Here is a 27070-nt window from a genome sequence, read left to right on the forward strand (position 1 = left end):
GATTGGTTGTATGGAGAACTGAACGAAAGGTGGTTGTATGGAAGGCTGAAGGTAAAGTGGTTGGTTGTGTGGAGATCTGAAGCAAATTGATTATATGGAAGGCTGAAGGTAAAGTGGTTGTTTTTTTGTAGAGGTCTGAAGGGAAAGTGATTGTGTGGAGGACTGAAAGCAAAGGTGTTTGTATGGAAGGCTGAAGGGAAAGTAGTTAGTTGTGTGAAGAACTGGAGGAAATGTAATTGTGTGGAGGCCTAAAGGTAAGGTGGTTATGTAGAAGGCAGAAGATGGCTGTATGGTTGTTATGAGGAAGGCAGAAAATGCTTGTGTGAATGGCTGAAGCAAATAGCAATTGATCAAAGCAGTCATCATTTTTAGAAAACTGTGGACACAAACATCTTCCTCAGCATCCTACTAAGGGTTTATATAGTTGTTTTACATCCTGCTTTCCATCAGCTTTCACTGATTGTCACTGTAATTATGTTCCTGTCATCTTTAGATTTGAACGTTTTGGTTATTCTTCACGTCCATCACCCTCACTTTGTTCTTGCCCCGCAGAGCTCTGCACATTGCTGTGGTTCATGGAAACATTTTGGCTGCTCAGAGGGTGATTGCTCTCCTCCTCCATGGAGCAAGACATCTAGATATGCTTAATAATCTCAGGCAGGTAAGTAAGGAGGTGCCTTTATTATACTGTTTTACAGGTTATTTATATATGGGCACAGTAACAGTTGTGATGATGGAACATTGTAGTGTAGTAGTGATGGGCGAATAAATTCGGCAGGCATGGATTTGCGGCAAATTTTAGAATTTCGCCACCCGTGAACAAATGCTTAGAAAATTCCCTGCAACGAAAAAAATGTAAAAATAAAATTGACGCGCATAAAAATTATTCAGACGCCCAATTACATTAATACATTAATATATATAAAAATTGTCGATAGTCAAAAATATTTTGACGGCCATTGCATTTTGCAAATTTTTCACAATTTCACAAATTTGTGCGCTATTTCACAAATTTCTCAGCGAAGTGAAACGGGACAGATTCGTCCATCACTACACAAGATCATTAATAAGGTTGGGCACTGATGCTGGTCTGTCTTCCAATTCATCCCACATGTCTTCCTCCCAAAATCTAAAAACATACATGTACATGTACAGTAGCTTTATATGGCTGCTGATAACTGTCATGACTGTCGTGTTATTTAATGTGATGGGGGGCCTTAGATTGTAAGCTCCTCAGAAGCAGGGACAGATGAATGATGAGCAATCTCTTTAAAGCACTTTTGTACTTTTGGTACTTTTTGTACTGTAAAGAAATCATAACTCCTGATCTTGATATACTTGGAATGTTGTTCCTTCTTCCAGTGACAGTGCAGCCAGGGTATTGTGTAATTTCTCCATATGCTATTGCTCTACGTCATTGCTCCTTAGTGCTTAACCTCTGTGTATCCTGTAAACTCTCTGGAAGCTTCATATTAACCCCTAGTTGACTTGTACTGTATTGTCATGCAGAGTGAGCCCAAGGCACACAAGATTGGGAAGTGCTTACAATTTAACCCTCTAACTGCCAGCAGGGTGGAATCTACATTGCTTCTGCAGAGCAGGTGATGCAAGCAGGAGATGGTTGGCACATGGGCATTCAATAAAAATGCCCCTAGCTTGCATATTAGTCAGAATGTGTATGGTGCCGCTGGCAGGTTGTTCACTTTTGTGTATGATACAGAAAGTGATATTCTGAGACAATTTGCAGCTGGTTTTCATTTTTTATTTGTTGTTTTTTGAGTTATTTCGATTTTCATTCAGCAGCTCTTCAGTTTACAATGTGAGCAATCCAGGGGCTCGGGCCCAGATGACCCTAGCAACCATGCATTGATTTGAATAAGAACATGACATATGAAAAGGAGAGGGTCTGAATAGACACATACGTAATAAAAAGTAGCAATAACGATACATGTGTAGCCTTACAGAGCATGTGTTTTTAGATGGAGTCATTGACCCCCATTTGAAAGCTGGAATAAGTCAGAAGAAGGCAAATAATTAAAAAAAAGAACTATAAAAAGTAATGAAGACCAATTGAAAAGTTGCTTAGAATTGGCAATTCTGTAACATACTCAAAGTTATCTTAAAGGTGAAGTAACCTTTTAACAACTTTTTTGACAGCTCTACCAATACAAAGTGCATTAGCAGTACTAGGGCTAGGTGCAACCCTTTAGTGCATGGGCCCCTGATTTTGCAGTCTTTTGTGCTCTAGCTTTTTTACATATCCATTTATAAATGGGCCATTTGCTACTCTCTATTCACTGTTGTTTAAAATATAAGAGCTTATTGTCTGCTGCTGCCTGATAATTAACATGAAAAGTGCTCCACAATTTACCTTTTATAAAGTGACCCTCATAACAGATTTAATGTAGGCAGTGGCGTAATTAGATATTACTGGGCCCCACAGCAAATTATTTTTCAAGAACCCAAAATGTTTAGAGGTTGACTTGTTTTACCAATATTTATTGAAACTGTATATGAATTAGGGCCTCATGGGGCCCCTATACCTCCTGGGTCCCCCATGCAGCCGCATGGCCTGCTTCCTCTGTAGTTACTCCCCTAAATGTAGTTAAAGGGGAACACTACCCAAGTACTTGTTTTGTTTTGCATAGTGAGGTCAAATGAGGAAATACAGGGTTATGGACGATAGCTCATAGTGCAAGTTGATCCAGGCACTGGTTTGCTATTTTGGAGTCAGGAAGGAATTTTTTACCCCAAATTGGAGAGGTTTTAGATTGGGTTTTAACTAGTAATTAGGAAAGTTATAATAGAGTTAAAAGGTTGAACTTGATGGACGTATGTCTTTTTTCAACTTAACTTACTATATATGTTACAATGTATATATATGTCATTCTTAACAACTGTCCAGTACACATAAATTAAAGCATTCAATTGGTTTTAAAGTTATTTATGAATGTGATTTGTATAAGATTATTCAAATTACTGGTTTAGGGGGAGTTCCCTTTTAAAGGAGAACAAATGCCTCCCTCCTACCCCAGGTTCCTTCAATGGTCACCCATTCATAAGTGGACCTATCTGTTTACCTGCTTTAATTATGCAGCATAGTGTAGTTGGGTTGTCTGGCGTCGTGTCACATTGCTTTGAGCCCTCTTCGGTGTGATTGCTAACACAAAGCATGCACAGCGGAGGCCATGTCCAGATCAGCTTCAAAAGTACAAGCTCCTGTGACAAGCTGTACAGAAAAGGACCCAAAGTGGTGCAAAATGGTGTCTGCCAACCCTATTGTGAAACTGATACACAGAGAAGTCCACTTCTGATGGGTGGTACAGAGAGGGAGCGGGGAAGGTGGGAGTGTTCAAGAGAGTCAGAGGTAGGAGGGAAGGCTTAGTTCCCCTTTAAGCCACATCCAGCACTGCCTCACTGCCAAGTGGAACTATTTTCCCATTGCTTAATTAAACTGTTACTGTAACTGACTCCTGCTCTCCTATATTATCAAAATTGTGTTACGTCTTTATTAAGACATGCTCTTGCTGGGAAATCATGTGGCGCCGGGGTTTCCCCTTTCTGTTCTCACTGCATTTCCTTCTAAGTCATTTTTCTCTAGAAGTAATAAAAAAAAAAGCCACCGCTGGCACACTCACAAGGATAATGTTAACAAGCACACGCCAAGTGACCATGCTCAGATAGAGATAAATTGATATCTTTAACCTAATCTTAGATTGGGATTTTTAAGTTTCGAGAAAAGGTGGAATATGATCATGTGGGACTGTAAATAAATTCGACATCCAGGAATTTAGAGCTTAGTGTCACACTGGGGACTTTGTCCATCAGGAGATCATCTAGTTTCTCCTTTATTTTGTTACTTGCTTCCACATTTTTCCTGTCCCACGAGTAATTTAGGGGTGACCATGCATGTAGTTGAGCCACTTTTAGCATGCCCTTTAGGCTAAGGCCACACTAGGCGATAGCGCCGCGATTTGACTCGCGGCGACTTTTCGCCGCGACTTTTCGTCGCGACTTTTAAGCAATCGCTGGGGAAACTTTTGCGCTGGCGTCTATGGGGAATCGCGTAAAATCGCCAGCGTAAAAACACACGCGGCGATCTTTTCTCTACTGTCGCTCGAAATTGCCTCGCTAGGCGATTTCGAGCGACAATAGAAAAAAGATCGCCGCGTGTGTTTTTACGCTGGCGATTTTACGCGATTCCCCATAGACGCCAGCGCAAAAGTTTCCCCAGCGATTGCGGCTTAAAAGTCGCCGCGAAAAGTCGCCGCGAGTCAAATCGCGGCGCTATCGCCTAGTGTGGCCTTAGCCTAAAGCTAGAGGTTTGGCTGGAGAATACAAACAAACAACTGAAGGGGAGCAGCACAGGTTTGACTTACGTGTACATGGTATCAATCTCTGACTGATTTTGTTTCCTTCCCCCAATCTCAGACCCCGCTTCACCTTGCGGTAATCACAGATCAGCCGGCCATGGTCTCGCTCCTCTTGGAACATGAAGCTACACCCCAGATTCCAGACCGCAATGGGCAGACCTGCGTTCACCTAGCCTGTGAATATGAGAGCATGAGGTGCCTGGAGATTCTATTGAGAAGGAGAAAATGGGACCTGGAAGCAACAAATTACCAGGGTATGAGGAAAAACGACCCATTTTAGAATCCATTTTCCAGATGAGCTGGCAGTTAGGGTTAGTTAGGACTTAGGGTTAGTCAAGTTCTTCTAAGCAAGAGTGACGTGTTTTCAGATGTTAGGCTGATGGAGTTCACTGAGAGGGTAAAAAATAGGACCAGGTTGCTTACAAATTACTAGGGTATGCGACAATCCAAAAAAATTCTGGAATCCTTTACTTGAAGAGCTGACTAATACTTTCCTCAACCTAACATTTTTCGTCGGATACCAGCAATTACTTCTACTGTCAATTAGGGCCTTAAATCCTGAGTAACCTGTTTTCAGATATTCCCAGAAATGAGTCTGAATTCTGGCACTGGCTTGGGCTAGATAGAGCTACTGTATAACCCTCTGGGGTTGTTACATTATACCTGTGATATTGGTCTTATAAGAAATACACTAATTATATGATTGTTAATTAGACAGTTCAAATATAGCACCAAATGGAAGATGGGCACTATTCTATACAGTGACGTAGCCCTTATAGGCAGGGAGTGAGAAAGTCAAATGTATGCTCCCTCCTAAGCTACAAATGGAAGTGTGCCTTCCATTTGTTTCCTAATTCAAAAGCCAGAGTGTCTCCTTTGTGAGAACATCTCATCTTTTCATTAGACCAATAGCAGGGGGGGGGGGGGGTTAACGCTTTTTCTTTCTTGGCTTCGCCTTTTCTACTGTTTGTGCTTGTTGTTGGGCACGTTACCGTTGGATTACTAGCCTTAGCAATGAGTTCTAGGGACTTTTTGTTCAGATCTGTGCTTCAGTTCTAGGAAACCTCTGTATTCCACCTACCTTATAAAGGTAACACAGACCTCTGCCTCTCACACAACTAACTTCATCTAAAGCAGATATAAATATTTATTTTAAATAGGTTTTTTTTCAATGTTGATGCTGTATACATGTGCATGTAGGTATTTGGCCCTTGGGCCCAAGTCACATTGTCACCAGAGCTAGAATTGCTAATTCACCAGTTACTGCACACTACAGGTATGGGACCTGTTATCTAGAATGCTTGGAACCTGGAGTTTCCTCGTAATTTGGATCTTTATACCTTAAGTCTACTATAAAATCTTTTAAACATTAAATAACCCCAATAGGCTTAGTTTGCCTCCAATACGGTTTAATTATATCTTAGTTTGGATCAAGTACATTGATTACAGATTTTTTTTTTTTTTTAATTATTAGATAAAATGTTGTCTATGGGAGGTGACCGTCTTCTAATTCAGAGCTTTCTGGATAACAGGTTTACAGATAAGGGGTCCCATTCCTTTACTACATGTTTTTGGCACTTTCCAATTTGACCTACATGCTGCTTTCTAAAGTTCAACTGTTTGTGCTCTCATAATGGAGTGAAAAGAGTTGCATTACCTACATTTACTGTTGCTTCATACAGAGAGAGTGGGTGGCAGATATAAGGTACAGGACTTAACACCTGACAAAGCTGCAATGTGCAATGTGCTATTGACCGTGGCACAAGGTGCAGAGCACAGATTCTACACTACATTAGCAGAGGCAAAAGTACTTTAAAAATGCATATTATTTAAAATACACAAACATGTCAGTGTATTATGCTCTTCTAAATATTAAAGGAATGTGCTTTAAAAAGTTTCAGGCTGATTTATTGGAAATTTCTGCAAAAACCATACTGGTCCCTATCTGTTCCACTTCCTGCTGCCTCCTTTCCCAGGCTGTGCAGGGGAGCTGACATCACTCAGTACACTGCACTGTAGTATAGGAGTCAATCAGTAGCTGGGCTGACCTAATAGGAAACTGAAGCCTGTGCTTGTGTGATTGAAGGGCTGTAATTGGCTGTCGCCCTCCTACTGTACTTCTGGCAGGGGAACATTAGGACACTACCCCCCTCATTTGAAACATAGACAGGTCAAAAAAAAAATGTTGACGCCCATAGAATGGGTGTCGGCGACATTTCACAGGAGGCGCATTTTTTGCAAAGCGAAACGGTTCAAATTCACCCATCCATATTAATGAGCCATTGGATATCTCTGTTAGTGACAGTTAAAGTAACCCAGAGCATAAAGCACCACTTTCAGTCTTTTATTCACTTGTGTTCAGCAGTCCAGTTTAAGATCTCATCCCCAAGCAGCTAATATAAGGAACCTGTCCAGAGCATTGGGGGCACCTGATGACGATGAGCAGCTCCTAAAACCTTAGATGCCATTTACAAATCCCCAGACAGAAGTGCAAGATCATTGTGGGCCCCCAGACAACACCCTTTAGTACAGAGAGCACTTCTGTCTGGGGTCTGGCTTTGCAGAAAGTGAAATGCAGGGTGCAAAGTGCAAATACATGGCACATTGCACCTGCTTTTTGTACTTTTCACCCTGCCTTCCAGGTTGAAAATAAATCCTATTATGATTATTTAACCAGTAGTAATCTGCAAATGTAAAATATGGGTATATTCTTTTGGAAGTAACCATAAATGTGTACGTGCAACTTCCACGGTGGAGAGTTTCTAGACTAAAGTGATCTGAAATCCAATGGTTTTTTTAAGTCGCCCAGCAACAAATCTCCTCTTTTGCAGGCGACTAATCTCCCCGTACTGCCTTCCCGTTGACTAAAATACGAATCGGCGGCGGGATCGATTCACAGTTCCGAAGTGAGGCAACTTCGGCGTCTTCGGAAATGCGTAGCGATCCCACCAGTGATTCGTATATTAGCCAGCGGGAAGGCAGTACAGGGAGATTAGCTGCCAGCAGAAAAGAAGATTTGTCGCTGGCCGACTAATCTCCCCATCGGCCACTATCCTAAGGCTCATGCCATTTGTAAACCTCTTAATACAAGTGATTGGGGGTGTCTAGTTACATTGATGACTGTGTTCTCCCTACACCAGCCCCATTTACCGTGAGCTTCAACAGGATTTATGAGCAGAATGATTCAGATACGAAAGCTCAGCAATACAAAGGAACAAATCCACTCCAATTTTTGTATGAAAACGGCAGTTAAGTTTGGTAAATAGAAAACATCCGAAGTGCATAAAATGTCATGGAAATTTTTGACACATGAACATTCTGTGAATCTACGTATCCAGTGGAACAACTAGATAATACTGGGCCCACAACAAATTATTTTTCAGGCCCCCAAAATGTATAGAGGTTTTACCAATATTTATTGAAATTGCTTATGATTTAGGGTCTCAGGGGCCCCTATACCTCCTGGGCCCCCCTGCAGCCGCAGCGTCTGCTTCCCCTGTAGTTGTGCCCCTGTATGTATACCAATCAAATACAAGAATATACAATGAAATTATTGAATCGTTTAAAAAAAAATGCAGATGTAAGAAGAGCAAATGGTAGAATTGTTCCTTCCCCCACACCTGGTCGGCCCATTCTCTAGATGTGTAGTAACATGCTGGGAAGGAAATGGGCGCACCATGCAATTAAGATCTCACTGACCTAGAAATGTCTGTGCTACAATGCATGTCCCAACTGGCTGCCAGAAAGCAAGGAGAAAAACAATGCTTCTTTTACAAAGGCTCAGACATACTGTCACTCCTTGTGGGAAATGCACCATAAAACATAGTTTTGCCCCTGTTACCAGTAATGCACAGATCAGGCTCACACAGGCCGCTCCTCCTGCAATTGCAACTAAATGCAGACGAGGCAAGACGTCTTTGCTGCAACGAGTATTGCACATCCAGCCCATATCATTGTGACATTTGTTTATTAACAGGTAAACATTCTGTCGTTGCAGAATACTTCCTTAATACAGGGCAAAAAGTCCACCTGGGCTGTTGTTAGTACTATTAAAAGAGTTTGTTCACCGTTGAGTTAAAGGAACAGTAACACCAAAAAATGTAAGTGTTTTAAATGGAAAGACAATAATGTTGCCCAGCACTGGTAAAACTGGTGTGTTTGCTTTAGAAAGACTACTATAGTTTATACAAACAAGCTGTTGTGTAGCCATGGGGGCAACCATTTAAGCACAGGATACACAGTAGATAACAGATTAGTTCTGAAGAATCCCATTGTATACTACAGAGCTTATCTGTTATCTGCGGTGTATCCTGTGCCTTTCTCATTTTTCAGCTTTGAATGGCTGCCCCCATGGCTACACAGCAGCTTGTTTATATAAACTATTGTAGAGTTTCTGAAGCAAATACACCAGTTGTACTAGTGCTACACAACAGTACATTATAATTTTATTACTTTAAAATAATTTTATTTGTATGTGTTACTGCTCCTTTAGCTCTTAGTATGATGTAGAGAGTGATGTTCTGAGACAATTTGCCATTGGTACTAATTTCTTTAATTATTTGTGGTTTTTGAGTACTACGTTATATATAGCAGCTCTCCAGTTTGCAATTTCAGCAATCCGGCTGCCAGGGTCGAAATTACCCTAGCAACTATGCAATGATTTGAATAAGAGGCTGGAATATGAATAGGAGAGAGATTAAATGGAAAGACGAATAATAAAAAGTAGCAATGATAATAAATTTGTAGCTTTACAGAGCATTTGTTTTTTAGATGGGGTCACTGACCCCCATTTGAAAGCTGGTCAGAGTAAGAAAAAGAAGGCAAATAATTAGTATAATAAATAAATAAATAATGAAGACCAATTTAAAAGTTTATTAGAATTGGCCATTCTCTTACATACTAAAAGTTAACTTAAAGGTGAACTACCCCTTTAACATTAAATCATTCCACATATTCAGCAATAAAGCCCCTCTTTAAAAATGTATGTGTGGCTCCGTGCAGCTGAACACTATGCACTTGTTAAAGGAGAAATAAAGCATAAGTGAAAAGCCCTGTAATCCTGTAAGCAATAATTAATATTATGTAGTGCTGGTTTCACTCTGGGCTGAAAATGATCATAAACTTTAAAAATAAACCTTCTCTGGTCCCTGTTTAAAATGAGGGTTGGGCGTGTCCCAATTGTCTCTGTCGGAAGCACAGTAGGTGGGGGATAGCCAACCGCAGCTCTGCATTCACGCAAACAAATCCATGCTTAAGTTCCCTATCAGGTCTGGCCAGTTGTTGATTGGTTCCTAGCTGCAGTGCCATGTGCTGAATGCTGCCAGCTCCCTTGCAGAGCCTGGGAAAGCAGGCAGCAGGATGTGGAACCAATGGGTGGGATTAGTTGGAAATTTGAAGAAAATTACCATAATATAACCAAGAACATCACATTCTTAACCACATTCCTTCAATTTTCAAAAGAGCATAATGCACTGGCACATTCTTCTTTTTACATAATATGTCTCTTTTAAGTACTTTTGCTTCTGCTAATATGGAGTACAGCCTATGCGGTGCAATTTGTGCCTGGGTAAATAGCCCATTGCAGCTCTGTCAGGTGTAAGAAGTCCTGTACCTAATATCTGCCCCCCACCCACCACCCTCTCTGTATGAAACAACAACAAATGTGAATAATAAAGTGGAACAGATGGACGGGACTGGTAGAGATTTTGAAGAAATTTTCAATCAATCAACCAGAAAACAAATTTTTTAAGCACATTATGCACTGGCACATTCTTGTTTTTTTTTTTTTTTTACTTTTATTAGTAGTCGAAATGGTCTGGAATTTTAGGCAATTAGGAGCCTGTCCTTATTTATACTGTATTTATATAGAATATAGTATGGAGCTGGGCATACCTCCCAACTGTCCCTTTTTCGGAGGGACAGTCCCTCTTTTTACAGCTCAACCTGCAGTCCCTCATTTGTACAGGAAAGTCCCTCTTTTCTCTGCACTGAACAGCCAGAAAAAGAAACAAAGTACCTAACGTAATTGGCTTTTAGCACAGCACAGCTAACAGGTGCAAATAAGATGCTTTGTAACAATTTTGAGACACAAAAAAACTGTTTAGATCAGGAGAATTATTTTCAAACTTTCATGACCTGCCAAATTTTGTGTAATGAACATGGTAATTAGGCCACAGAAAGGGGCGTGGTCAAAATATTTTGCTGCGCTACGTGCAAAAAAAATTTTTGCCCCTCTTTTTACTTCCAAAATGTTGGGAGTTATGGAGCTGGGGTTGATGGAGACAGTGGCACTGATTGGCATGTAGAGAAGGGCCTTAAAAATTATCCAGGGACAGATGGGTAAAACATACATGGGGTTATGTAATAAAAAGCACAGGGGCAGAAACCAATACCAGCCAATCAACATGTAGAATTTACTAGTCAACTGTTTAAATGCAAGCATCTTATTGGTTGTCATGGGTTACTGCTCCTGGGCAAACTTAGTACCTTTAATTGTCACTGTATTTAAACAGTTCATTATGGTATGAGTTCCATCCCTTTTTATATAAAATAATAGCAATATTTCTGCCCTCTCCCTCAGGTATGACAGCGCTGCATGTGGCCATCAGTACAGGACACGAGGACCTGGCTCTCTGTTTACTGGATAATGGAGCAAACGTGGATACTGTGGTAAGAATCCAAGAATATTTCTGATAGAATAACACACATGTACCAGGCCAGTGTAAGAGTTCCATGTAGTGCCCCCTCTCCACTGAGTACAAGAGAGAGGGGACCTAGAATCTAGTGTTTAAATAGAGTTGAAAGAATCTTCACTAGGTAATGCACTTTCTCTTCGGGAGCGATTATTATATTATTAGGGCTATTATTAGGGCTATATATACAGAGATGTCAACTAACCACATGTCATTAGAGTGATAATGATCCAGTCCTATATTATTTTTAAACCTAATACCTCTTCACTCTAATGGTAACATGCAGTAAGGCCTCAAAAATGTTCATAGTGACCTTAAAGGAACAGTAACACCAAAAAATGAAAGTGTTCCAAAGTAATTCATACATAATGTACTGTTCCCTGCACTTGTAAAACTGGTGTGTTTGCATCACAAAGCCTTTTATAGTTTTTATATATAATCTGCTGTGTAGCCATTCAAGGCTCAGGTTACATAACAGATGCAAGCTGTAGAATTCTATTACAGAGCTTATCTATTATCTGTTAAGTAACCTGTGCCTTTTCTCATCTTTCAGCTTAAGGGTAAGGTCACACTGGGCGTTTCGGGGAGATTTAGTCGCCTGGCGACTAATCACCTCGTCTTTGCGGCGACCAATCTCCCGAACGCCTTTCTAGAGCTTTTTACTCAGGTGTGGTAAAACATTCTATAGAATAAATATAGCATTCTAGCTTGCACTATTGCAGCTAATCTATTGGCAATAAAATGCCTCCGTAGCTTTCCTTCTCCTTTAATAGCTGCCCCTATGGCTACACAGCAGCTTGTTTATATAAACTATAGTAGAGTTTCTGAAGCAAATACACAAGTTACCAATGCAGAGAAACAGTACATTATATTTGAATTATTTTTAAACTCTTTACTTTTTTGGTGTAACTGCTCCTTTAAAAAGAAAAATGTCTGTAGTGGATCAGGATCACCCTAATGACATAGGGATAGTTGACATTTCTATTTAAGACCCTCCAGGGTAGTGATCTACAATTTTCTGTTGGATCCACATCATCCATGAGAGCACTGACATGACAGAGAAATACATTGCCAGTGCTGAAATTTAGCCTGTATTACTCCTTTAAATACATTTTACAAATATTGAGGAAGCATAACCAGTTCCCTGCCCATAGACAACAGTGGGATCTTTTCCAGATCACGGGTCTCTACCCTCGAATGCCGAGTGCTGCCGATTAGATGTGACACAGACATGACCTGCAAATGGCAACACCTGAACATACATTGACTTTCTACGTACCTTTTTATTCCAGGACATAAAGAGCGGCCGCAGTTCCTTGATCCAAGCAGTGGAAGGTGGTTCTATGGAACTGGTTTCTCTTCTATTACAGGTAATTGAGGTTCCATATGGAAACTATACGTCTGAATACAGATGGAGGGTCTACAAATTGTAATTTGTTAATTATGTGTTTTATGTCAGTACCACAAAATAAGTGTCCACAGTTAAATGGCAGTGGTGTTCATTGGATCTAGTAACCCATAGCGATGGGCGAATTTATTCGCCTGGCACAAATTCATGAATTTGCCGCAAAAATTCGCCGTTGTCAATTTTTTTTGATGCCGGCAACAGTTCGTGGCAAAGCAAAACGGGACAAATTCGCCCAGCAGTAAATACTGCTCTGAAACAAAACATCTGGTTTCTATGGGTTCCTAAACCTGCAGCAGGATTATGCTCCTAGGCCAGACGTGGCGTTTTTACGTTGTGTTTTTAAAAAAGTAAATATACATAAACTGCACTACCACTGAAACTAATGGAAAACACACCATGGCAATTCTCACTGGGTGCTTGCAAGCTGAAATCCGCCACAGGACGCCAGTATTGGCGTTTTTTAGCAGAGATGCCAATACGTCAAGAAACTACCAAATCAATAGACTCTATGGGATCTGCAAGTTTGAAACCATACTTTACGTAAATACAAAGCATATTTTAAATATGGCATCCAAATTCTTGCGAGATAAATTATGCATATACGTTTTTACTGCCGGTGACGAATTACGTTGCGTATTGACGATCATTCCTGCTCCATTTTGCATGTAAATAGTTTTTCTATTTATAAATAGCTTTTCTATTTCCAGCCACCGGAATTATGGGGAACGAGAACAATGAGAAGTGCATGTTGGGAAAAGAAACCTAGGTGCTGAAAAGTGCATGTTGACGGTCGCGTGTGGTTTCCGTGGCGTATTTACGCCCGAAGGAGCTTTTTTAAAAACGCAACGTAAAAACGCCATGTCTGGCCTTGCCCTTAAAGGGGTTGTTTACTTTTAGTATGATGTAGTGAGTGTGCTTCTGAGACAATTTGAAATTGGTTTTCATTTTTTATTATTTGTGCTTTTTGAGTTGAGTTATTTAGCTTTTGATTCAGCGGCTCTCCAGTTTGCAATTTCAGCAATCTGGTTGCTAGGGTCCAAATTACCATGGCAACCATGCATTGATTTGAATAAGAGACTGGAATATGAATAGGAGAGGGTCTGAATAGAAAGATGAGCAATAACAATACATTTAGGGTTAGTTCACACGAGGAGATTCGGGGAGATTTTGTCGCCTGGCGACTAATCACCTTTTCTTCTGGGCGACAATCTGCCCAAACTGTCTCCGCGTGTCTTCCCATACAGTATAATGAAAAGTAGCCTGCGCTAAAGCACACGTGGCACTGCGTTTTCCGTAGTCGCCCGAAGTTGCCTCACGAGGAAACTTGGGGCGAATTTGGAAAACGAAGCGCAGCGTGTGCTGTAGTGCAGGTGACTTTTCTTTATAGCGTATGGGAAGACACACGGAGACAGTTCGGGAAGACTGTCGCCCAGAAGAAAAGGTGATTAGTCGCCAGGTGACAAAATCTCCCCGAATCTCCTTGTGTGAACTAACCCTTATAGTCTCACAGAGCATTTTTTAGAGGGGCTCAGTGACCCCCATGTGAGTGCTGGAAAGAGTCAGAAGAAAAAGCCATATCATTAAAAAACTATAAAAACAATAAATAATGAAGACCTATTGAAACATTGCTTAGAATTCAATGTTAAAAGTGAACTCAAAGGTTCATAAATGCACTGTACACTTCTGTGATTTTCACAGATGTATTATGGTAGTGAATAAAGTAGTTTGTCTGTAACCTGTATGTGTGCTGCCATAGTAACCTGTTTGTTTATTATATGTTGGATTTATAGCGGGGCGCCCAAGTCAATGCGCAAACCTATGCCGGTAACACAGCGTTGCACGTGGCCAGTGGGCGGGGCCTGGTGGAGATCACGAGGTTGCTGCTGCGGAGCGGAGCTGATGGAACCATAAAGAACTGTCACAATGATACCGCCGTGACCGTAGCAAAGGATAGAAGGGTGAGCACAGATGAGATGTGTCTGAGGTGCTATCTTCCAGTTTTGTTTCTCCAGCTACAGTTGTCATTGGCATGATGACCAAGTCCCAGTATGTGTGGGATTTAGTGGTGATTCCCCTGGCAGAAAGCAGCCAGGAAATAGGAATATGGTTCCCAGCACCAAATAAAGTTTTAGGGTGGTAATTAGGGATTAAGCTATTCTATATCACAGCAGCACAGTCTACACACCCAACACTTTCATCATCATTCCCAATTTGCATTCCCCAATCCTGGTCAGAAATATTACTCTAGTTGCCAAGAGATTCTCTAAAAGAGTATTTGGTGGGGGCACCAGCCAGCGTCAAACTAGGCCGACAGGACTTTGAAAGAAAAACCTGCCTGAGATGTGACCTTCTGCCTCCTGACCTCCCACATGGCCTAGATCACAGCCACAAAGAGAGAAGTCACATGACACTTGCAGGAGGCAGTATAGGTGGTTGCGGTTGGGGGGGGCCCAGTGGATCTTCCAGTCTGATGCTGACACAGGCTTGTGAGTGGGCACCAGAGTAGGATTTTAACTGTGTCAGAAGAAAGACCTGACATTATGATGAGGAGCACATGTTCCCAGTGGCCATAGCCCTCAAAAGTTGAAGCCACAGAGGGGGAATAGATATCTTCTTTCTTGAAAATGATTTATCACACAAAAAAATGTTGGTATTTTACCCCTGAAGGTCTATGACAGACTGAGCACATTCTCCCCTGGGAGTTTTTAAGCTAGGAGCATGTGGATCTGACTGATTTAGGTTGAAACACCTGAAAGATCCATGTGAGTAATAAATATGTGCTATGTTAAATATGTTCAGATAAGGTCCTTCCCCTATTTGATTATAGCATGGAGTTGTTGCACCTGAAGAACTGGAATATCAGAGAAAGCCAGCCGGTTTACACCAGCCTGCCAATCCTCGGCTCTCCCTATATGTCTCCCTGCCCTATTAAACAGCTATTCTATCTGTGTCCACCAGGTCTGGGAAGGATAAAAATGATGCCCCAGAAACTCCCCCCCCCTCCCCATATCATTGTTCTTCTATGCAGTAATCTGGCATAGGCTTGGTTGGGCTTTTTGGAGACCCTATTCCAGGAGTGCCCATACTTTACTAATGCAAGGTCTACTTTTAGTGATGATGTCCTATTATGATCTACATCCATAAAATATTGTTAGCATTCTGTTCAAAGGAACATATTACTTAATTATTGATTTCTGAGAAAATGTTTATTGCTATATTTAACACACAACTATTTCTTATGCAACCGTAAAATAAAATACAAATCTGTATGAAAAGCATGAAACAGGAGGGGGATTTAGACAATCTGTTGACAGTGTCTTGAGATCTACTGATCACCAGCTAAAGGTCTACTGGACAGATCCCGATCTACCTTTTGGGCACCCCTGCCCTATTCCTTTTCATATAGGGCAACATTAGCCTGAAATTGGAGTTAGAGTAGAGCAGAATGTTCCTTTATGTCACCTGATGTCAAAAAGTTGATTCTTTCTTCTCAGATTTCAGATATCGTGCGGGGCAAATCTTCCTCCCCTCGGGATACGAACGAGAGATTCAGGGGAGAATTCAAAAACAGTGCTGCTTCCTCATCTCCACAAAGAGCGACACCGGGATATAACCCTGCCAGCTCCCCGACATGAGGAAGCCTTTCACTCCCCTTTATATATGAAAGACATTCAAAACCTGGAAATGACTTGATATATCCTGAGGGACCTCCTCCCATGCCAAGTACAAGAGGCTCCTTCACTGTGGAGAGTTATGAGGGTTCAACAGCAACATGTTATCTGGTCTTTCATAATGACAAAGACAATGTATGGGTTGTTGAACTGGGAATCACAGAAAGACTAGTAAAGGTTATAAACACCAGGCACCGCCCACAAGGAACCCTGCCTTGAATGCCATTGCCGAAACGGAATAATTCTTATTTTAGGGCTTTAGAGCCCAATTCAGCACTAAGAACGGCTCCTAAGACCTGCATGTGAACCCCAAGGATTTTGTGGTGACCCTTGAATTTTATTTGTGGTATGGGCTTTGTGCCAGTGATTCTACACCTTTATAATATACAGGTATAGGACCTGTTATCCGGATAACAGATCTTTCCATAATTTGGAACATTTAAACATTTAGTAAACCCAACAGGCTGGTTTTGTTCCAATAAGGATTCATTATATCTTAGTTTGGATCAAGTACAAAGTACTGTTTTATTATTACAAAATTTAAAGAAAATCATTTTTAAATCTGTGGATTGTTTGGAAAAATGGAGTCCATGGGAGATGGCCTTCCATTAATTTGGAGCTTTCTGGATGATGGGTTTCTGGATAACAGATCCCATACCTGTACCAAGTAAACCTCTCCATGGACACCAACTCCATTACAAAGTAAAACTAACCAATAGGAAGAGCCCTGCATTCCTCTGTTATATCTAATTCGTGTTAAAGAAAAGGGAACTTTGGGATGTAAGTGTGGTGTGTCAGGTGATGTAATGATTATCATTTAAAAAGTTATTTAATATTTTTTGTCATAAATAAATATTTTTATACTAAACGGACTCCAGTTTTATGCTCAGAAGGGGAATTTTAGTTCCTGAATTAAGATTCATTCATCAAAGATTAATAGCCCTCTGTGTTTTTATGATATCCCAGAATTCTCCCACAAGGTACATAGTGTTTGGCAACTGTCACCCCATTAATAATATTTTGGCGTTTTAAGGGTCCTTTTGATAAAGGGGTTGTTTGCCTTTAAATTAACATTTAGTATGATGTAGAGAGTGATATTCTGAGATAATTTGCAATTGTTTTTTATTTTTATTATTTGTGGTTTTTGAGTCATTTAGCTTTTTATTCAGCAGCTCTACAGTTTGCAATTTCAGCCATGTCTTTGCTAGAATCCAAATTACCCTAGCAACCATGCACTGAATAGCAAGATGAGTAATTAAAAACAGCAGTAAGAATAAATGTGTAGCCTTACAGAGTATTTGTTTTTTAGATGGGGTCAGTGACTCAAATTTGAAAGCTGGAAAGAGTCAGAAAAAAAAGGAAAATAATAAAAAAAAAACTATAAATTTAAATAATGAAGACCAATTGAAAAGTTGCTTAGATTTGGCCATTCTATAACAGTACTGAAAGTACTCGCTCCTCCCTCCTCAGCTGTCAGCTCTTGCTCCTCCCTCCACAGCCATCAGTCCTGGGTCGTCGCTCCTCACTCCTCCCTCCTCAGCCATCCATCCTGGGTCCTAGCTTCTCCCTCCTCAGTAGTCAGCTCTTGCGCCTCACTCCTCAGGGTGCGCATAGTCAGCCCTGCACCCTGATTATAGTTACTTGTTCTTGCCATTCCTTTTAGCCAATAGGCATTTTAGGTTTTTTAATTGCAGCAATCAAAATCGAGCTACAGCTGACGCCAAGGAGGGAGAAGCTAGGACCCGGGTCAGATGGCTGAGGAGGGACGAGCGAGGACCCAGGTCGGATGGCTGAGGAGGGAGGAGTAAGGAGCGAGGACCCGGGTCGGATAGCTGAGGAGGGAGGAGTGAGGAGAAGGACCTGACAGCTGAGAAGGGAGGAGCGATGTGTGACATCTGCTTTGAGGAGGGGTGAGTGTAAAAGCAGGCTACATTGCATTCCTCTGGCATAGTAGATTGCATACAGGGGATGGATTTCCCCTGACGATGTCCTAATATGTGTTCCGTTTGCTCTCCTGCTGATCTGTCTGACTACTTGGCTGAGCTGGCTGACTACTGTTACTTTGTATCAACAACCAGCTGTCCTCAACCTGCATCCTCCAAACCCCACAATTCCCTGCATACGTGATTCGGATAAGGAACAGAACATCCCAGTGCAATGCATTGTGGGTTATGTAGTTCCTGCATGCTGTCTGTAAGTTGTGGAGTAGTTGTTACAATTTGTAACATCAGTGTTTTAGTCCCTCCTTCCCTGCCAGGATTTCAAATGATGCAGAAAGAGAAGAACTGTTATACAGCTGGATTTTAGCATAGAGAATGGCATACTCATACTTTTTGAAGAAACAGGTAACTTTGATGGGTATATTAGGGGTTTCTGTGTTATGTGGGCCTCTTTATCAAATTTTGGTTTGAAAGCGAGTTCCCCTTTAAAGGTGAACCACCCCCTTAACACCAAATCCTGTTTTGCATTTATGTTAAACTCCTCCCCCGACTGAAAAATTTGAACATGATTGTCAACTTTGGATTCCGGTCCATTAAACATTAAGAATTTGGCCCATTCCAATAACTGTAAAAAGCGACGTAATTTAGCTGAAAGCCAAATGTTTTGGAAACAGTCTGTTTGTATTTTTTGGCTGCTTTCTTGGCAAAATAAGGACAATTAGAATAACAAGTCCTAGAAATGTGGAATGGTCTTTCCATAACCAGGTAATTGTCTTGATATTATGTCTGATACATCCTTAATTGATCTTTATAGCCGTTATGTAGGAAATGCCTCACCCAGAACCATTCACGTTCCTGCCTACAGCCATTTATTTTGTGGTTGCAGCTGACAAACGTTCCATTTAATTAGGCGCTGGAGCTGCTCCAGGGGATTCCCTCGTTGCTTTTGGAACAATAAGAGACTGCAGAGGTTCCATGTTATAATGATATGCGCTCTCTGCACTAGAAGTTTTAGTTTTAAAAAATTAAAATTTGTTGCTAAAAGGTGTGGTTTACATTTAAGTTAACTTTAAGTGTGTTATAGAATGGCTAATTCAAAGCAACCGGCCTTCATTTTTTCTTTTTTTGTACTATTTGCCTTCTTCTTCTGACTCTTTCCAGCTTTCAAATAGGGGTCGCTGACCCCATCTGAAAACAAATGCTCTGTAAGGCTACAAATGTGGTGTTATTGCTGCTTTTTATTACTCATCTTTCTATTCAGGCCTCTCCTATTCATATTTCCGTCTCTTATTCAAATGAATGCATGGTTACTAGGGTCATTTGGACCCTAGCAACCAGATTGCTGATATTGCAAATTGGAGAGCTGCTGAATAAAAATCGAATTAACTCAATAACCGCAAATAGAAAGTGCAAACCAATTGTAAATCATCTCAGAATACCGCTCTCTACATCATTATGACTGGCCCTACACTCTGAAACAGGTGCTTTCAGCCCTGCCGTAATGCTCATAAAAAAGTACAAATACAAAAGTCCCATATATCAAGGAAACATTGTTATCAAAGTTAAATGTTTACATTCTTTTGTGACATACACAACCTATTATACATGATATCAATGAATTCCCCTACAACAAAGAGGACGCTCAGATTTTGAGGCTTAAAGGGGTGGTTCACCATTAAGTTAACCTTTCATATGTTATGGAATGGCCAATTCTAAGCAACTTTTTAATTGATCTTCATTATTTATTTTTTTGTAGTTTTTTTTGTAATTATTTGCCTTCTTCTGACTCTTTCCAGCTTACAAATGGGGATCAATGACCCCATCTATAAAAACAAAAGCTCTAAGGGCAGGGGCACACGGGCAGATTCGGGGTGATTTAGTCGCCTGACGACTAATCACCTCTTCTTCGGGCGATAATATCCCGAGACTGCCTTCCCCCTGACTTCCATCTGCTAAAATGAAAAATCGCCTGCGGCAATGCACTCACGGTGCTTCGATTTCCGAAGTTGCCTCCCGAAGAAATTTTGGGCGAGTGCATTGACGCAGCAATTTTTCATTTTAGCAGGGGGAAGGCAGTTCGAGGAGGTTGTCGCCCTGAAGAAGAGGCGGTTAGTTGCCAGGCGACTAAATCTCCCCGATTCTGACCGTGTGCCCCTGCCGAAGGCTACAAATGTATTGTTATTGCTACTTTTTATTACTCCTCTTTCTATTCAGACCCTCTACTATTCATATTCCAGTCTCTTATCCAAATCAATGCATGGTTGCTAGTTTAATTTGGACCCTAGCAACCAAATTGCTGACATTGGAGAGCTGCTGAATAAAAAGCTAAGTAACTCAAAAGTCACAAATAATACAAACTGAAAACCAATTGCAAACTGCCTCAGAATACCCCTCTCTGCACTATACTAAAAGTTAACTCAAAGGTGAACAACCCCTTTATTAGCTGTTAGATAAGGTTATTGTTTTAGTTTTCTTGCTGTATGTTTAAGGCTAGGTGCGCCATCTAGGGTTGAAATGACAAAAAAGCACATAAGCCAACAGGAGATCATTTACTATATGAACAACATAAATCGCAAATGGATAATGGTTAGATAATTACTGCCGTGCATAATTGCACATCTTCCTAGTGATCCAGGTTCCCCCTTGCTGACCCCTAACATACCTTTTCTCAGCTGGGGACACCTCCAACCTTTCCCTTTAAAGCTGATTTAAACTTAAGTTTAATTCAGAAACACCTTCCTGTTACTTTGAACCCAAAGACAAATAAGTAAATCTGCTAATAAAAACTATAATATGGTATAAGTAGTGATGGGCGAATAAATTTGCCCGGCGTAAATTCATGGCGAATTTCCATGTTTCGCTGCCAGCGAATAAATTTGCGAAACTCCCGCTAAAATGCGAGGGTGAAAATTCTGGACGCTCGTCTGAAAAGTCGCTCCTGTCAAAATCGCTGCGCGGCAGTACTATTTGGACGCACATTGACTTTAAGGGCTCTTACTGACGAGCAGTTGTAGCTGCGCTCCCCTGCGTTCTGTTTTTCTGCATTCAGCCGCATGGGAGCGCAGGAATAGACGCATTACATTTTTTCCAATGGGGCTGTACTCACACAGGCGCATGCAGGCGCCGAACGCAGGTTGAGACATAACATGCTGCACCTACACGCGCCTGTGTGAGTACAGCCCCATTGGAAAAAATGTAATGCGTCTATGCGGCTGAACGCAGAAAAACGGAACGCAGGGGAGCGCAGCTACAACCTCTCGTCAGTAAGAGCCTTTACACCGTCGTCAAATTGACGCTATTGACTTTTCGGACACGCGTCCAAAATTGCCAGGATTTTTTCGGTGAAGCAAAACGGGAGAAATTTGCCCATCGCTGGGTATAAGCACAGAGATCAGGGGTTGCAGCATGACGTTCTCCCCACGAGGGGTTGGGAGGAGGTGAAAGCAAGGGGTTAAGCCAGAAACCAATTAACCAGGAACATTCCTGTATCTCTTTATTTCTATTATTCAGACCCCTAGGTGATACATCCAGCAACACCAGTGTTCCCCTTTGTCTCAAGTTCCTCCTTTCAGTTCCCCCTTCCGCCAGTGTAACCTTCTCTGGTATTTTCCAGCAGAACGAGGGCACACTGGGTTTATTCTGGTAACAATGGCGACTCATACAGGTTTCTTTAAAGGGGAAGTTCCCATAAAATACATTTTAAATTTGTATTTTTCATTTTTACATTTTTAGGGCTTGCTTTCTATTGCAAAGAGGCAGTGGTTTGTAAGGAAAAAAGGAAGATGTACAGAGAGAGATGAACTCTCCTTAGAATGAAAAGCAGAAAAGATAAGAATGACAATGAAAGGGTAACTGCACAGAGCAATTGCTGTCCTACATGGTGTTACGGAAGAAGACATGAGGTGTTTTTTAAGCCCAGCTGGTCCAGCTGAGTAGCCCTGTGTAGTCAAAAAGAACCAGTGGCCATGCACTACATTAACCCTTTAAAATTAGTATAAAGTATAAAGACTAAAAGGCACAAAAAGCAGTGAACCAAATGGTCAAATATGAAGCAGGTTTCAGTGAAAGGGTTGGGCAAAGACTAGTCAACAAGAGATCATATTTCCAGTATATGGAGGGTAAGTTTAATTGGGTTCTGCTCACAAATCTTTAGATCTGCCCCAAATGTTGGTGTGGTCTTTAGCAGGGAATTTCCATGTGTCAGCCCAACAAGTGTCCTCCACTTCATGTGTCATGTTTTAAACCTTCTGCATCTGTTCCTCATCTCCACATCTGTTTCCCTCCTCTTTCCCTCATCCATCTCTTCCTCAGTGTTTCACCCTTACTAATTTTTCCATCATATTGCCTATTTCTCTCAAAGGTTCAGCAATTCCCGATGCACTCATTTCATTCTTGCTAATGCATGACCCATGCCCACAGTATAAATCTCTTCCTCCAACTCATCTGTCCTCTACAATATCCAAAACCCATTCATCAAAGTCATAGCAACAGAGGTTGTTATATGGGGGCAGTGTATGTTCATAGAATTTATGGGGCTGTGCCTTGGTAGATCTGACTTTTGGATCTGATTAGTTCAGGGTCAGACTGGAGCAGTTGGGGCCCACCGGGTTCTGATCCTCAGGGGCCAATCCTCACGCATTGTTCAGGGCCAATTGAGGAGCAGATCTGGGCCGGTAGGGCCCATGAGGACCGGGGCTCACCAAGCTTTTTTCCTGTTTCTCGCTGGCCCAATCTGACCCTGGATTAGTTAGTGACAATTAAAGTGTCAGATTAGGCCTTTATTGGTCTCTCAGCTAAACAATACAATTCCAGGGCCTTGGCTGGTTCTGAAGCCTGCTGATGGGAACAGTCTAACACCACAGAAGAACTGTCACTTGTTTCACCCCTTATCCAATCAATTGAAGTTGCTCTGCAGACAATTGGACCCACATTTCTAATGATGTAACAATAGAAGCAGATCCTGCTGTGGGGGCCACTGGAAGATCGGACCTGATAAGCAGGGGGACCTAGTGAGGTCAAGTTACATCCCTGCACACTTAAGAAAGATAGAAGAAAATATGAATTCCATGTTTTCCCATGACAGCATGGTGCTTAGCTGTGCAATAATTTTAGCTACTCCTATTTTACTTAAACTTCTATAATTCAGAGCCCCCCTCCTTAGTAACTGTTTTCATGCTTCTATGGGTTAACATTGCTGCTTGTCTTCTTTGAAATCTTGGGTTTGATTCATTCCAGAGTGTTATGTGCACGGAGTTTGCCTGGGATTTCCCCGTGTGCCGCTTCCTCAAACAGTCTAAAAACAAATACTTAGCACAAAATCAATTGTGTAAATATACAAAACCCAAACTGTGATGCCTAGAGCTAATTATGTTTTCATCCTTCGAGTTAAGGCCCCTTTTATACAAGACTGTACTCTGCTTTAGCCACTGAATTACACTGCCTAAAGTTACACACCTTATCTACAATCATCCATAGATCCTTCTCAATCCCACCACACTGCCATTTAGTGTATAACTTGCATTTAAATTATTTTTGCCAAAGTGCATAACCTGCATTTATCAACATTGAATCTTATTTTCCAGATTGCTGCCCAGATTCCAACTCTGCAAAGTGGCAGCATCCTGCATGGAACCTATAGTTCTGCACAATTTAGTATCATCAGCAAAAATAGAAACCGTACTTTCAATGCCCACCTCCAGGTCATTAATAAACAAGTTAAAAAACTAATGTCCCAGGACAGACTTTATACGGTACTCCACTAACAACACTGGTCCAATTAGAAAATTTTCCATTTACCACCACTCTTTGTAGTCTATATTATCCTGTTCTCTATCCAAATACAAAAATGATGTTCCAGGCAAATATTCCTTCATTTAACCTGTAACCTTCTGTGTGGCAAAGGCTTTAGCAAAGTCTAAGTAGATCACATCCACTGCCATCCCAGTGTCTAGGCTTATATTTAAATTTGCCTGGAAAGATGTATTGCACAAACTATAGTATTGTGATTTGGGATATATTCCAATACAGTCTTGCACAATGCCCTAATGTATTCCAGTGCATAGTCTGAGGATGTTTCAAAGGCATTGGGCATAGATATGATACATTTCTTTGCACTCGCCACTATAGAAGAGATCATGTGCATGTTGTATGTTTTTTTCCCCATGCAGAACATAAACTGTAGGATTTTTGGAAGTGTCCCACTTTCAGCAGTAATATGAGCTTTGGTTTCAGATTGCGGTATTTCCAGTTTGTACGCACTGGCGATGATCATCGTTGGAATCGAAAGTATTTACTTTTGCCTGATAACAATGCGTTATATTGTGTAAAACAGTTGCAAGAGGAACAAAGTTTTACTGTATATGCTGTAAATGTTATCTGATTAAATACATTGCTGCAGCCACCCCCATAAATACAGAGCTGCCTGCGTTCAGCATGTGGGTGTCCCACCCTCTAACTTGGGCTACAATGGGGCCCAGAAATTACTGTCTGTCCTGTGGGCAAAATTGTGTCCCCCGACAATGCATTCTGCAGACCCTAGACCCCGAATGTGCAGTGTTGTTAGTGGGCACAGGACAGTCCACAGGATAGGCAGAAAGTACAGAGCCCCATTGCAAGTTATGGCACTTCTACCCCAGGTCTTAGTAAATGACCCCTTATTTCTATTTCCTTTCTGACAAACAGCAGTCCTGTCTTGCTTTACGGTATGGTATATTGACAGGGTCAGAACTACCAGACATATTAGGATCAGTTACCTTTATCTGTATGGCTGTACATGCTGCGTACATTAGAAAAATAAAATATACATACAAACATACTGTATATATAAGTAACAAGGCTCAGTAGCTTTAGCAGGGTCCGGTTTGTACAGTTCTAGGGCTTCCTAGAAAGTTAAATTAATTTGGATCCATCAAGGCAAAAGGCATCAAGCACCAGCCCCCAAGCACTAATCTACTGGCAGGCAGTAAAGCAGTGATCCCCAACCAGTAGCTCGTAAGCAACATGCTCCCCAACCCCTTGGATGTTGCTCCCAGTGGCCTCAAAGCAGGTGCTTATTTTTCAATTCCAGGCTTGGAGGCAAGTTTTGGTTGTATAAAAACCAGGTGTACTGCCGCACAGAGTCTCATGTAGGCTGCCAGTCCATATAGAGGGTTCCAATAGCCAATCACAGTCCTTATTTGGCACCAACCAGAATCATTTTTCATGCTTGTGTTGGTCGCCAACTCTTTTTACATCTGAATGTTGCTCACGGGGGAAAAGGTTGGGGACCCCTGCAATAGAGCATTGATCTTCATTCATTTTCAGCTGAATAATTATCGTTTTTACGGTTTTCCTCCCTCATCCACTCCAAACCTCTTTTGTAGTGAATTTGTCCCGTTTGCCCACATCAATTCTGAAGCTTGCGTCGATTCTGATGCTCGTGTCAATTTTGACGCCAGCGTTAAAGTCAATAGGTGTCCGAATAATGTTGACGTGCAACGGTTTTGACGTGATCGACTTTTCGCCGTGCGTCCAAAAAAATTTTTACGACGCCGAATTTTCCCTGCATTTTTGAGAATTTATTTGTGACAGACGAAACTCAGAAATGTGCCTTGAATTCGCACCTGCCGAATTTATTTGCCATTCACTACTCTTCTGTAGGATGGCCCTTGTTTTTAAAAGCTTGGGGATGGCACACGGGGTGGCCCATTTATTAAAAGTCGAATTTCGAATTCATGACATTCATAAACTCCCATGAACTCGAAATTTGACCAATAGAAATGTATTATAAAAATTGAAATTTTGAAATCGAATCAAATTTGATTTTAAAAACTTGAGTCAGGAAGATTTCAAACAACTTAAATATGATCCCTGGACATCTCCCATTGACTTAAACAGCAATTTGGCAGGTTTTAGGTGGTGTATAGTCAAATTTGAGTTTTTAAAGGGCCAAAGTATAATAAATCTCTAAAATCGAATTCTAATTTTTTTAAAAAAACTAGAATTTAATTTTAATAAACCTCTAGTCAAATTTGACAGTTTTGACCATAAAAAATTTGGCCCTTGATAAATCTGCCCCTTTGTGTTGGTCCCCATGGTTGTAGGGTCCATCAAGTTCATCCCTCAAGTGTATACCCCAGCAAGTGTGTACCCCAAACCTTACTGACATGCAAGTCAATGGCAAAATGTTTTTGGGCCACTGCGGTGCTCTTGGGGCCATTGTCAAAGTCAAGTTTTAGTGACTGATATCATGGCTTGTGTGTGTAGCTTTGGGGATAGTGGATCAGATTCTAACACTGGGGTGCCCCAGAGCTTCTGGGATTTGTTCAGCTACCAGCTGGTTTGTGCTCACTATTTGTGTGCCCTTGGGGATAACAGTCATGCATCACAAGCTTTACTGCACATGTATAGGAGAATAACATGAAAGTAAACTGTATTTATAAATTGGGGTTATTTCCCCTTTTATTTAGTTCATAAGTTTGTGGCTATGTGGGCAGAGGTTACAGGTGCATGCGACTGTCGATAAATATAGTTTTATCAGAACAAGGTCCATTTAGACTTTGGATTTGGGGTGGCTCTGCAGATAAGGAGCCCAGTCTGCTTCTCATAGCTCTTTGCTTTACAGCTAATCTGTGTGCTGATTTCTGAGGGAAAGTTCACATTATTTCAAGGATTAATAAGGCTCTTCTTCAGCAAAACATCCCAGCATTTTTACCTATAGTTCTTTTCTGGCCCACAGTGAAGAGCCTTGTTCTGTTGGTGCAGGAGATGGGATGCCTGGCAAAACAGAAAATGCAATGACTTTTGTAATGAGTTAAAGGGGTGGTTCAGCTTTAAGTTAACTATTAATGTGTTAAAGAATGACTAAGTAACTTTTTAATTGGTCTATATTATATATTTTTTTTTTTTTAAGAGTTTCTAACTCTTTCCAGTTTTCTAATTACAAAATTTAGAATTTTTGAATTACACTCACCCCTCTAAAATTTCCCCATTTGTTTTCCTTCCACAT

At 41.1% G+C, this 27070-nt stretch overlaps 1 protein-coding gene across 1 annotated transcript in view; it reads left to right on the forward strand.

Moving 5' to 3' along the window:
- Positions 1–16617, forward strand: part of bcl3.L (BCL3, transcription coactivator L homeolog) — a 41456-nt gene extending 24839 nt beyond the window's left edge. Inside the window, exons 3-8 of the mRNA XM_018226324.2 lie at positions 553–661; positions 4432–4627; positions 10954–11042; positions 12358–12435; positions 14264–14431; positions 15968–16617. Of these exons, the coding sequence (XP_018081813.1) occupies positions 553–661; positions 4432–4627; positions 10954–11042; positions 12358–12435; positions 14264–14431; positions 15968–16108 (781 nt within the window). The 3' untranslated portion in view covers positions 16109–16617. The remainder of the gene's footprint in view (positions 1–552; positions 662–4431; positions 4628–10953; positions 11043–12357; positions 12436–14263; positions 14432–15967) is intronic.
- Positions 16618–27070: the final 10453 nt, after the last annotated feature.

This window comes from Xenopus laevis, chromosome 7L, assembly GCF_017654675.1.
Source record: "Xenopus laevis strain J_2021 chromosome 7L, Xenopus_laevis_v10.1, whole genome shotgun sequence".
NCBI classification, from domain to species: domain Eukaryota; kingdom Metazoa; phylum Chordata; class Amphibia; order Anura; family Pipidae; genus Xenopus; species Xenopus laevis.